General features: G+C 34.9%; 1 protein-coding gene across 5 annotated transcripts in view; it reads right to left on the bottom strand.

The window, feature by feature from the left end:
- Nucleotides 1-14,439, bottom strand: part of phtf (putative homeodomain transcription factor) — a 291,193-nt gene that overhangs the window by 131,862 nt on the left and 144,892 nt on the right. For 4 of the 5 annotated variants that reach the window (XM_090407495.1, XM_090407494.1, XM_090407499.1 and 1 more), the window contains 2 exons: nt 11,949-11,994; nt 11,509-11,526 (listed from right to left, as the gene is read on the bottom strand). In XM_090407495.1, coding sequence (XP_090263621.1) covers nt 11,509-11,526; nt 11,949-11,994 — 64 coding nt within the window. The remainder of the gene's footprint in view (nt 1-11,508; nt 11,527-11,948; nt 11,995-14,439) is intronic. The other variant, XM_090407497.1, reaches the window with a different exon arrangement.

The following is a 14,439-nucleotide window of genomic DNA, read 5'->3' as shown; positions in this document are numbered from 1 at the left end:
GCACCCTTTCCACAGCTTCTTTATCCCCTTGGAACCCGGGAGATCAAATCTGCACACAGTAATCCAAGTGTGGTCTTATCAAACCTTATAAAGAGGCAAAATTACTTCCTTATCCTTACATGTCAAGGTTCGCTTCAACATAGCAATTATCCTCTGAGTTGTATTTGCAACTTTTGCTATGTGACCTTTGAACTTTAAATTCTTATCCACCAATCACCAAGATCCCTTACCTCTTCAGTTTCTTGTAACATAACTCCGCTAATATAATATGCCGCTGGAACTCTAATCATGCCAAAGTGCATAACTTTACACTTACTAACATTAAACTGACAGCCATTTTTGTTTGCCCAGATTTCCAGTCTATTCAAATCATTTTGTAATTGCTGAATATCAGTAGCATCCCTGATTGTCCTTCCTATCTTTGCATTATCAGCAAACAATTGCAAATCTGATGATAGACCATACTTGATGTCATTATTGTACAGATTGAACAATAATGGCACAAGGACCGAACCCTGAGGTACACCACTGGTTATCTTAAATCTGGCAGATTCACACCCACTGTATACCACTTTTTGATATCTGTCTGTCAACCATCCCCTGATCCAAGTCAATAGATTATGTTCCCACAATCATCAGGAAAAGTAGAATAGCTGTAGAATTCAACATTAAATACAAAAAATAAATTTCTTGAATTTACAAGCAGAGTGACAGCCAAAATGAGAAACTGAACAAACTTATTTCTGTATATTGTCTGCAGAAGGTTCTAGTAGAGAAATAGAGGACTTATTATTATATGATCATTATTACATAAGGCAACTGATAAAGAAAAAAAGAAAATGCTGGTTGTTGGAGAGCTAAACAAGACTGTTCCAACTGAATACTAGACATAATACAGAACTTTTTGAAAGAAAGAATAACAGAGAAATGTTTAGGGACAATTTAAAGCAAAGAGTAAAGCTAAAGGTGGGAAGTAAGTTACTACTGATAGTGATATCTTCAAACTGATGCAGAATATATGAGAGTACACAGTTGATTTGAAATAAGAAGTAATCACAGTTTATTTTTGAGCAGTACAGTTATGAAGCAAGTTTCAAATGTTTTAAATAGAATCAAAGTTCATCAGCTTTCAGAAGTGAATTGTAGTCAAATATACAAAATTAGGAAAAAAAAAAAAAAAAAAGTTGGAAAATATACCTACACCTTGCAGACAAGATCCAGTGGCAAAATCTGAAGCAAGCATTGATTGTTAATGAATGAAGCATTTGCAAGGGCAGAGAACTACATGGTGGATTAAAGAAATAAGAGACAAGAAGATGAAAAATTCATCTCAAAAGTTTCTGACAAAGTAAGTCAGCAGGTTTCATGAGAGAATAATGTAGGACAACTACTCTATGTGTAAAAATAACTAAAACAACAATCATGGGAAGACTATCATGAAAGGGGATAAAATGTTCGAAAGGTTACATAAAAACTGAATATAACTGTATTCAAAATTACCATCATCATCATCACAGATAATTTGAAGCCCCTGTAAGATATGCAATTTTTAAAAAAAATTTATTAAGTGTTTTTAGATTAGTGTATTTGTACTATATTATTGTATATTATTGCAGTTTTTACTGTATTAGTACATGTACTAATACTAATACCTTAGTACATCTTAAGGCATACTGTTAAGTTAATTTTAAAAAATGGCACCAAAAACACAGCAAAACAATAGAGTAGCATCAGAAACTAAGGATAATGACAAATAAGAAATAAGTTTAATGACAAATGAAAAAAAAAAGTAACATGAAATTTCCAGATTAACAGGAATTATTAGAAAATTGAGAAAGTAGAGAAATATTTACAAGAACTAAGACAGGAAAATAAAAATAAAGAGAACAATAATATGCAGGAAAGTGCAGAAATTAATAAGTTATGAATGAATAATAAGGTAAGTAAATTAGAGTACAAGAAAAAAAGAAGTAATATGGTACAATGATTCAATAATTAAATTTGAACTTGATGATGAAGTCACTTAATCAGGCTTCTTGAGAGCTAAAATAAAAGACATGATGAATGCCACAAAGAAACAGAAACTAAAAGAGAAGTAATGATTGGAACTAATGATTTAAGCAGTGATAGATATAGCATGACAGAGGATATGAAAATCTTGATGGACAAAAGCAAGAAATAAAAAAGAAAGTGCAAATTGTTAGTTTATTACCTAGATACAAAAGTAATGAGTTAAGGAGGAGGGCTATAATAACAAAAGATTCAATGCATAGGCTGGATGTGTAGTGCGAGTTTCATGGTAGAAAAGACTTGTATGAGGGCTGGTCTGCACATGAATGGATTTGGCATCAAGTGCCTAGAGAAATTTATTGGAGTGAGACCTAATGCAGCTAGTCAGGGAAGTTAGATCATCTTGGAGAAGGAATGCTTGTAAGTTCAGCTAGGATGTGCAGATAATAGTGATATGAATATCAATTAACAGGATTATGAATCTGGTGAAGGTGAACTATGCTTTGGGTTCAAATGTTTTGAGTGTGTCTAGGAGCAAAAAAGAGAAAAGAAAAGTTCAGTTGCCCAAATGAACCCAGCAGATCATAGATTTCTGTATATGAAAAAGTGAGGAGGTAACTTAAACACAAAAAACATCACAAATACCAGGAGCATTAGAAACAAAGTAGTTGAGATTGTTACTTTGGCAAATATGTTGTGGCCTAAAATTATTAGCATTGGTGAAACCTGGCTCTCAGAGTCAGATGTAGTAACTGGAATCGAGTGTAAAGGGTATAGTATTTTTACAAGTGAAAGAAGAGATAAGAGGGAAAGGAGAGTACTACTAATGATATCAGATGACTTGAGTCCAGTTAAGGTAGAAAACCCATGGAAGTATAATGGTAATAATGTCCTGAGTAGCATGAGTTTGAGGCTATCTTGTGTGAAGTGGAGACTAACAGGTGAAATATTGCTACAAACTTGATTCAGTTGTTAATTGTGTGTGCGTGCAGTAAAACCCCTTTTTTACGCTTTTTAGGGGACTGATAAAAAAATGTGTAAATAGCAGGAAATGTAAAAAAAATCATTAAAAAAGGCTAAAAGATGACTTACTGATAGTATGTGAGTCTACATACTAGATTACAAAATTTAATAACTGAAAATAAATGAATTTACAATTACTTACATTTATCTATTTTAAAAAAAGCTTTAATTGTTGATTGTTTTTTCTTTTTCTGCACTCTTATAAGTTCCACCTGCCTCTCCACAGTGTATAAGGCATTAAATGCCCTATCGTCTCCTGATGTACTTGCAATATACCGCCTCAAAACAGAGATAGCTTCCATTGCTTCTTAACTAGTAGGGAGTAGGTTCTTGATTACAGTCTTCTTCAACCACTTCTTTCTCTTCTTCTTCTTCACCAAAGTGGTTGGAAAGGATGTCCTCTACACTTGGTACAATTGATGTGATCATACCAGCATCAACACAGTCTTGAAATGAGGAAGACTCATCCATCACATACCAGTTGTTGGGTACTGACATATCTTCTTCCTCCTGTAGTTATTCCTCCTCTTCTGCAAACATAACTCCTGCCTTCTAGAAACAGTTGGATATGGTTTCAGGAGTAATATGCAACCATGCTTTGGCCACATAATGCATGGCATCAAGGACTGATATGGTCATTGGGTCCATACCATTATCATGCATAAACACAGCTTTTTCAACAAGCATTTTTCTATATTTCCATTTAAATGCATGGATTGATGCCCAGATCTAATGGCTGAAGCTCAACAATTAGGGGGGAAAGAACACTAATCTAATGTTTCTGAGCTGCAGATCTTTAGGGTGTGCAGGACATTTGTCTAGTAGTAGTATTTTGTGGTGATTTGTCCCTATTTTAGCATCCAAAACATGCATGGTGGATGTGAAGATGCTGCTGGTCATCCATGCTGTGCTGTTGGCATCATACTTAGTAGGCAGATTTTTCACATTCTTAAAACACCTTGGCTTTTTAAATTTACCAATTACCAGTGGAAGTAATTTTTCTGATCCATCAGCATTGACCATGAGTTTTCCACCGTGACACTTCTCTCCTTTAAAACACAATGTTTTACTTGGCAGAATGTTATAAAAGAGCCCAGTTTCATCAACATTGAAAATATTTTTTGGTTCGTAGTCCTGAATAATAGTCTTCAGTTCATGTTTCCACTGGTTTACAGTTTCCCCTGCAACGCTATTACTTTCTCTGCACACTTGATTATACACAATATTGTGACGAGTCTTGAAACGATCAATCCATCCATTTGACGTAGTAAAACCATTAATCCCCAACCTCACAGCAAATTCAAGGGCTTTCGCTCAGAGTATAGTACCATCAACTGGAATACCCGACGCTCTCATAGAAACAAACCACTCTGCCGCAAGTTTATCCAATTCATCGTATGTCGATGTCCGGATATATTTTCGTTTTTTTGACATAGCTCCAGATTGCTTTGCATTGAGTTCAATGCTTGACCTGTTTTTTACTATCGTGTTCAAAGTGGACACGGAGAGACCAAGATCTTTTGCTAATTGAACACGTGTTCCGGCATGCCAATCTACATGTTGCAGAATTGCTATCTTTACTTCTACCGAAATACATTTTCTGTCTTTTTTCTCCATGTTACTAACATGGATAATTTACCACCACAACTTGCAAGCAACTATCACATGCTAAATTATTTACCAGAAATTCTGCAATATCAATTCGCACTCTGATTGAAAAATAATGGTATCGCTCATCACTACTGCAAGTATGCAACCACAGTGATGGCGGAAACGAAACTACAGCCAAAGCAACGTCACCTAAGAACAGAAATGCGCAGATTTCCGCAGAAATCTATTCGAAAATTGGTATTGCCACCCGAAAAAAATAAAAAAACGCAAATCACAGGAAATAACATCCACATCAAATTGTTAATGGCGGGAAAACAATATAACGTGAGAATAAGCCTTAATATGGAACCAACGGAAAACGACGTAAATGGCAGGAAAACGTAAAAACGGGGTTTTACTGTATATTGATCCTATACATGAGAGATTGAGAGATCTATAAGCATATCAGTGCTGTATATGGGGTACAGATGAAGAGTGACATAGAAATTTACTTTTTTTTTTCTTTTTTTTTGAAGAGCTTTAGGTTGTAGTTTTTTGGGAATACTTCATGAGGAAGACTGTTCCAGAAGAGGACAAAATAAAATAAAAAATAAAAGCAGGTTTGGTGTGTTTTCAGTTGCACAGTAAAGGGATGATGGGCAGCTGCTGCACTTGTATTAACGTGTACAACAGAACATGGAGGAATGATGGTTGCCAATTCAGTCGACTATGGAAGTACTACAGAAGTAGAACAAAATGCTGAAACCCTGCATATCTGAGATAGCAGCTGAATTTATCTCACAATCTATGAGCCTAACTGTTTGCCTCTGGATAGCATCAAGGAATTTAAGGGAAATTTTAGGTGCACCACCTGTAAGCAGAGAGATCTGATCTTGTCTGGTGATTTGTGTTTTACTGAGATTGTCCTCTCTTCTTTGAAGGATAGTATGTTGATCAATGTTTAAGTCATTAGTTGTCAATGATCTTGTAGCCTTGGTGTCAGAGTACTGCATGGTTTGTGAAATAAGTAGGATGAGTAAAGAGTACTATCATCTGTAAAACTATGGATAGGATTAGTGGTGATTGTGAGTAGGTCATTTATGCACAGGAGAAAGAGGGTAGACAGAGCCTCAAGCACTCTAGCAATGGTGGAAGAGAGGGGGAACCATCTATCATGACTTGCAGAGAATGACCGGAAAGAAAGTTGGCAACCCAATTACAGGGGGGGGGGGGGGACCAAAGGATGTCAATTTGTTTTTGGAAGGCCTCAATGTCACACATGGTTAAAAAAAATTTGGAACGTCAAGAGCAACAACACAAGTTTCTCCAAACCTTTTCATGGTACTTGTCCAGTGGTTGCTGATTAATTGGTGGGCCGCTAAGTAGTGGAGGAGTTGCTATTGATGGCTCTCTCCATTATTTTGGAGAGGACAGAGGTGATGGCAGCTGGCTTTAATGATAGACTTCTATTGCCTTTTTTTTTTCTTCGAATATGACGGATACGAGATTGCTTCATTGAATAAGTACCAACTATGTATAATAGATTAGAAATGATGCGGTTAACTCTGGAGCACAATGTTTGAGAACAAGTGAAGTGAAGAGATGCTATCAAGACCAGAAGACTTTAGCATCCAAGTTATTTAGTAGTTTTCTAATGTCTTTTTTGTGGAAGAACTATGGGAGGCATAGCAGGAGTTCGAGGAAAAGAGTGATACCAGGAGATCAGCTTTATTCTTGGGTGAAGTAACAATGGTATCATCATCAGGATGAGAGAGAGAGAGAGAAATGTGGGAGCGTAAGTGAGCAGAAGTTGTGTCCAATGGCCTTGGCAAGGGACCAGAGGGCATAGCTTCCATTTAGATAAGTTTTCTTCTGTATAAAGTCTGATTTGGATCTGCTGATGACTAATTTGCATATGTTGAGTGCTTTGGGATAGGCACAGTATGAAGGCAGAGTTTTTGATGCAAGCCACATGCAGTAAGCTAAAAATTTTTTCTTCAACGGCTCTGATACACTTTCAGCTAAAACAGAGGTTGAAAAGCGAATGAGAACAGTTTGAATGGGAGATAACGGCCTTCATGCGATTGAGAATAATTTCTGTGATTTGTTTGCAGCAGGTGTTGGGATCAGACCAAGGAGGAGTAAAAATCCCAGAGGTCATCCCAACTGGCTCCTTTGAAGTGCCAGAGGATGTAAGGTCAGGAGTGGTTGGAGGAGGGGCATTCTGTGAGAGGAAATTTGTACAAGATTGTGGTCTGAGTTGCCGAGCGGAGAGGTGACCTCTACAGTGTGTCTGAAAGAAAATGGTCAAAAAGAGATCCAGAGGATTTGGGGAGTGAAGAAAATTCGAGGAATTTGAACAGCTAAGCATTTATCCAAATCAGTTTCCTCCCTTACAAGCAACTCTCCTTGATCTATCAAAAATTGCACTTCGAAACATTAATAGAAAATTTAACTATGACAGATTCTGACATTGAGTTTTTATATCACCTCTTAAGGCAAGCAATGTGAAGTCATTAGCCTCTATATATGAGTTGTCCAGTCGTGAAGCTACTTCACATGCAAACTTTGCTTACACTTGGATAAAGGATTAAACCAAGAATATAATTTCTTGGCATCTTTAATTTATAGTATAACCAAGTGGAAAAACTTTCAACATCTATCTCTAATCCAGAGTATTTCAGTAACAAGGTATGACAACTTGTGGCTACTTGTATATGAAAATATACAAGGGGTCTGGCTCCCACTGATGAGACTTCATAAAGGTTGAAACCAGTCTGGGTAGCGACCCCTCCCATACTACATAGCATTACACATGTCTGCAAAGATATGTGCTTTGCATTATGGGCAAGTGATGTGAAGTCATTAGTCTCTATATACGAATTGCCCAGTCATGAAGTTACTTCATGCCAAACTTTGTTTGCTTACATTTGGATAAAGGATTAAACCAAGAATATAATTTCTCTCCCATCCCCCAAAATATATTCAGATTTAAAATATATGCAGGTTATTTTCTATGGAAAGGAAAAATATACAAACAGCCAGATGGGACTGCTATGCCCCCCCCCAAAGCACATTTCTATATGCAGCATCTTTAAAACCAAGTTTGGCTGCACTATGTTGTTGTTGATGTGTTTGCTGTTTGGTCTCATGGTCCAGAAACATTTTTGGTGCATCTTAACAGCCAACATTCTAAAATAAACTTCTTAAACTTTAGAAAAAGAAAGTAATAATAGTCTTCCCTTTTAGATACACTAGTGACATGACTTCCTAATGGCTCATTGTCCTTCTCCATCTACAAAAAAACCAGTCATACCGGTTGGTATTTACATAAACAATCACACCACCACCCTTCCTAACAGTATGGCATCCTCAAAACTCATACTCACTGAGCCAGAACTATTTGTTCAAATGACACAGCCATTGAAACAGAGCTCAGGGACCTTTACAACACCTTTTTAGCCAGTGGCTACAGAATACAAAATAGATAAAATATTACATGCATTTCCCCATCCCTCCTATACCCAACACACAGGATCACAACGAAACAATTTCCATTCCATATATTAAGGATAGATCAGAAAAAATAACCAAAGTTCTTTGCAAATATGATCTCCATACCACTTTCGAACCTTTCATTCCGCTAGCTACTTTTATATGTTCTCCTAAAGATCGACTACATCCTCTTCAACATCTGGGAGTGTATAATGTTCCTTGTGCCTATAGGTTAGCCTACTTTGGACAGATTGGTAGATCAGTTAATATCTGCCTTGAAGAACATAAAAATTACATCCAAAATCATCTATATGGCAAGTTGGGATTGGCAGATCATGCTCTGGATACTCTTTCACACAGGATCATATGAAGAAAAACATCTATATTACATAGAAGTCATCACAGGTCTGACAGGCTATTCTTAGAATCAGCATCAGCTTTGAAGCATTCTCCCAACCTCAACAAGCATGGTTGCATTAATTTACCAAAAGATTTGGAAGACTATCATTTTAAGAACTAATAGCCTAACTTCTCTAAATTAACTTTGTAGCTATCTGACCCATAGAGGTTGTCATGTAAGGACACCAAAGGCATCAGTTACAATTTAAATTGTTTCTGCAATTACATGGTTCAGTGCTGTATGCCTGTCATAGTCATCATGGTGCTCTGATGATGCTGGGTAGAAAACCAATGAAAGTTGAGATTTTCCCTTTTCTACTAAGTAAGTGCCTGAAGGCATCTTCTTCAAAAAAAAACCTGTTTCATCAACATTAAAAATTTGTTCATCCTAGTAGTCTTCTGTTTCAACCACTTCCTTTAATGTATTAGAAAATTTTGCAGAAACAGTATCATTATCGGCACTAGCACTTTCACCTAAAATTTAAACGTTATGGAGCCCAAGAGATTTTTTAAAGTTGAAGTACAGTACAGTACCATACTACTGTCAAAAATTTTTTAAATTGTTAAAAATTATAAGCTGTGCTATAGTAAAAACTGCACCATGCAGGGTATTGCTGTATTTAAAACCAATTTCAATTTATGGATCTGAAAGCTGGGTTAGTAATAAACAGCTGACTAGTGACCATTACTGTGAGAGTGCTAAAAGAATTACAGAAAAACAGATGCCATCAGGATAATTAAAAAATGAAGGTATCAGAAAAGAACATGACATCATTAGCATTCATGGATATGCAAGAAGAACTAATCTAAGGTCACCAGAATGGCAGAAGTAATGTTAGCAAATCATGAAAAAGATCCAAAAGAAAACCAAGATCTTACTGAAAAAGCTTTGAAGATCAAAATGTAATATCTTAAAAATAATAGAGATCTGACGGATAACAGAGTAATCTGAAAAAAAAAAAAAATAAACAAGCTGTTGATAGGAAGGTAATAATAATGTAAACGTAATTATTTACTACTATCACAATATCTCTTGAAGGTACACATAAGGAAATGATAATATATAATATAATATATAATAATTATTATTATTATTACATGACACCTCCAAGGAGTCCAAAGACTCATCAAGGTAGGACATCTACTTTACAACTCTGTCTCCACCACTCAATTCATCAATTATAACTAACCACAACTATGCCAATGCCATCTACCATCCACCACCACTAATATTTCCAAAGACAATCACAAACATCCATGCCAATGGCAGAATTTGAACCCGCAGCCTTTTGGCTGGAGAGCAGATACGCCAACCATTCGGCCAGCCAGGCCAGCATGTGTATGTTTAAATCTGTTTTCAGGGATTGCAGACATATCAAAAAAGCATGATAAAAATAATTAAGTTCAGGATAGAGTAGCATATTTTCTCAGCAAACACTTCTATTCCTGTTGATTTGATGCGTTTTGATGATACTATGCTACTGGTTAGGATCATGGTGTGCCTATTTGAACACAGATTTTTTTCTGAGGGTAAAACATGAGGTCATCTGTGGAAGTTGCAAATGAACCTACATGTAGGCTTTCTACAAACTAAGAAAGTCAGAAAATCTAATAGAAGCATCAGTAATGTATCTACAAAGCACAAATATTATTTTCTTTTTCTACAGTAAAGTGTATTCTGGGATAATAGTTATTTAAGTGCAAAATATTTCTGATGTGTCAGGGCACAGAACTATGAATCCAGATGGCAAATGGAGGATTTGTACATGGTTTTATTAAAGGCTTGTGTTTGGGTATTCCATGAAGAAAGCTGTGATGGAAGGTGTGGGGGGATGGGGACTAAGTCTACAGATTTTTCCTTACTACATAAAATTAATCGAATGTATAGTAAATTTAAATAATTTATGAGGATGAGGGATCAACTGAAAAGATTGATCTAACAAGACCTTATATTTCTTTTAGGAAGTACAGGTAAATAGGGAGGGGGGTTAATATCAAAATTAAACATCATCTCACTATATAATTTCAATTAGATAGTTTTCAAGATTTTTCTTTTATGAAATATCCTACCCATGAAAAGTATTATAAGTTTACTGTACATGGTGTGCTGAAAGTCAAATATCTGGAAACCCTGATCTAGAGACCATACAAAAAAGTCTTTAATCCATTTTAGGCCACACTGGGTAATAAAATTCATCTACCACATAAAAACATACACAAATGTCCATGCTGGAGTGAGATTCAAGCCCATTACTTACAGATTAGAGAGCACTTGGCCAACCAAACTTTGAAGATGCTGAATTTCAACTCAGCATTTTCAGAGATATAGCAACAGGTCTAATATATGCTGTTTATTGCTGGAAAGGGGGAAAAAATTCAAAATTACATGTGAGAGAAGATGCATTATTGCAAACCATTATCATGTGGAAATAAACATCACTAACATTAACTGAGAAAATACATATTAGATTGCATACTCATTAAATCCTCAAAGTGAAAGGATATTTACTTTTAGTCTATGTTAATATTAAAATCATGCATACATTTTAACGAGCAAAATATCTGGTTTTCAGTATATGTAATAAAACTAAAGATTATCTTCATTATTAAGGAATATAGTACAAATTTTAAATGATAAATAAGTGCTGCTCCCAAATGCACAGAAATAAACAAGCAGTCAAACAATCAAAAACTGTTTACATAATTAAATTAATTCATTCCTAAAAGATTAAAATGCATGTTACTATTATAAACTCTGTTAATTTGTTAATCACTCAAAACTAATTATATTGTTTCATTTTCAATATAATGATGGTGGTTTTGCTTCTAATGAAACACCAAAATCATGATTTCTAACAAAGTAAAACAAAAAAGAAACAAAAAATTTATATAGTGAAATGGGAGAAGAAGAAAAAAAAAAGCACAACTCAAATTATTTAGTTACTAATCAGAATAAGCAGAAAGGAAATAGAAAATAAAAAAAAAATATACCTGTTGCTGATCGCCTTCCTACAACAAAGAAAAATGTGAACATTAAACAAAAATAGTCGAGTTGAAAAAACAAAGTGAGAGGTTTTAGATATATATTAAAATAAATGTGCAAAAAATGAAAAAATAAATCCCCTAAGAGTAAATTGATGTTTACATGTTAATACATAAGAAGCAAAAAAAGAAATTATATGCGACTATTTTGGAACCGACTGATCATAAATTAGTTCTAATAAGCTTAGTTAAAGAACTACTAAAGATATCATATACAGGTTTAATAAGTATAATCTTGTAACAACATCCAATTTCACCAGCTCTATGAGAGTTTCACTGGTGTGTAAACAGCATAAATTTTCACCACAAATATTGTGGTGAAAATTGATGCAAACAGACAGACACATACACACACACATCATTTTATTGCTTTATATATATTTTCTTACCTTTATCTGATCCTGTATAACTTCCAGTAAAGAGAGGAGCTGATGTCTGCAAAAAATCAGGGAAATATTACTGAGAAGAATATAATCAAGATTTTCATCCAAGCTACATTTACAAAAATCAGTTTATGGATCTTTTCCTTCTTTCCTTTTTTGTTATTTTTGTTTTAAGTAATTACTTTAATAACCAGAAAAATGGAATAAGGACATTATGAAACAATCTCAAGAGCAAACACATGTCCACTTTCCATCATTATCAATTTCCTGATATATATCCACAAGGGATTAAGTTAAGGAGATAATAAATCCTTCATCATTATGGGTACACCTTTCTGGCAATTCATATAGTAAAGTATGTAAGTTCATTTCACTTAAACCTTGGTATTATCCAGGTCTACCTACTCACTGATGAGACCTCAATAAAGGTCAAAACCAGTCTGGGTAGTGCCCTTCCCTCATAATGTAAAACAGTAATACATTTCCTAGGAGCTGCATTTTACATTATGAGAAAATATTAAGGACAGTGTTCGAAACTTGTTCCGAGTTGCCCTAGTGTTGTACTACCAGGTGTTGACTTAAGCTTGGACTCTCCGGAAGTTCTTTGGCATGAAACTCTTAGATTTCGATCTTCAAGTTTCTTATTCAGCTTTGAAATAATGAAGGATTTATTATCCCCTTAACTTAATTTACATCGCCGAAAAAAATAGCCTCTTGGCTCTTTATCCACAAGGAATGTTCAAGCTGCTATGACATCACTACATGATTAAGTTTGCATTATAATTAATTTCCTATCAATAGTTTTCAGCCAAATTAGTCTATTACTTGTCAGCACTTTGTATCTAACATTTTGTGCTTCAATCCGCCTGGACTTCAGTCTTCCTTGGATCTCTTTCCTGCCATCTAACCTTTCCTCACCCATTCTATATAAGTGGCCATACCACCTTCGATTAGCTCTCCTCACACATTCTTGAATGCTAACAATGACAAGAGACTTTTTTTTAATATGATTCTGCTACTGATGACGTCTGTTCACTCCTCTAATTTTTCTTAGAACTCTCATGTCTCTAGTCTTTAATCAAGTGCTTTATTTCTAACCCAACTCTTAGATCAATAACTTAAAACTGGTTCAAACACCTTGGTGTTTTATCAAGTGCTTTATTTCTAACCTAACTCTCAGATCAATAACTTAAAACTGGTTCGAACGCTTTGGTGTTTTGACTAATTTCTCTCTTATTCCATGTAAATTAATTCAACTGGCATCCCACCATACTAGCATTGCTTATTCTGTTGTTTTATTTCCAAATTTAATTTGCCATCTTCACTAAAAACTGTGCTTAAATAGCTGAAATATTTAACTTGTTCTAAGTTTTCAATTGAAAATGCACTGAAGTTTTCTAAGTTCTTGCCTATTTTCATAATTTTGGTCTTTTTATTGCTAATTTTCATGTCAAATTTATTATCACTGTTATGGAATTTAGTTAGAGATCCCTGAAGACTTGCACTGGATGTGATAATGCCACTTTCTTTCATAATGTGATCTGTATAGATGATGAATAAGAGTAGAGATAACATGCATCTTGGTCTTACTCCTGATTTTACATCAAACCATCTTCTTATGTTTCCTTAAATACTAACTGTTGACTTACAACTTAAATATAGAATGCATTGTTCTGAATAATATTCCATTTACCTCTGCATAACTGTAGTGTAATGAAAAGCTTCTCCCTGGGCACTTTGTCATATGCCTTTTCCAGATCTACAAAACTTAAGTACAGATCCTTATAATATTCCCACAATTTCCCTATTTGTCATAAAGTGAAAATCTGCTCTTGACAACATCTATTTGGCCTGAATCCAGCTTGCTACTCTGCTCTAAGTTTCTCTTCCACAGTTTTTCTCAACCTCTTTTCAAGTATGCTTGCATAAATCTTACTGGAACACTAACTAGATAAATTCCAGTAAGATTTATGCAAGCATACTTGAAAATCACATTCAGCATTATTCCCTTTTTTTATAGATAGAAACTATGAGAGCCCTACTTCAATTGTCTGGAATTTGACCTTCTGACCAGCCCCTCTGAATTATGCAGTGTAGCCATTGCAAAACTTTTATACCACCACGTTTTAACATTTTCTGGTTGAATATTATCTGTTTCAGCAGCCTTTCCACATTTCATCTTTTTGATGGCTTTTCCTATCTCAAGTATTGATATGTACATTTGTTGGCATTCCTCTTGAAAATTTTCTGCTACTGTTCTGCCATTGCTTGTTTCAATTAACAGTCTTTCAAAGTAATTATTCCAGACATATAGGATATCCTTATTTTCAGTTTTCATGTCACCTTTATCATCTTTGATTACTTTTTTTTTAGAGTACTGTTTCCGATTTCTAAGCTTATTTTAATAGCCTCCAAAACATTTTACCACCCTCCTGGTATTTATTTTCTATATTCTTACCAAAGTCATCCCATGACTTTTGTTTAGCTACTTTTACAG

The sequence above is a fragment of the Typopeltis vanoorti genome, chromosome 17 (assembly GCF_054136105.1).
Source record: "Typopeltis vanoorti isolate ZY-2024b chromosome 17, IOZ_Tvanoo_1.0, whole genome shotgun sequence".
Classification (NCBI taxonomy): domain Eukaryota; kingdom Metazoa; phylum Arthropoda; class Arachnida; order Uropygi; family Thelyphonidae; genus Typopeltis; species Typopeltis vanoorti.
Note: the sequence above shows the minus strand (reverse complement) of the source record. Positions and strands in the feature narration are given on the sequence as shown.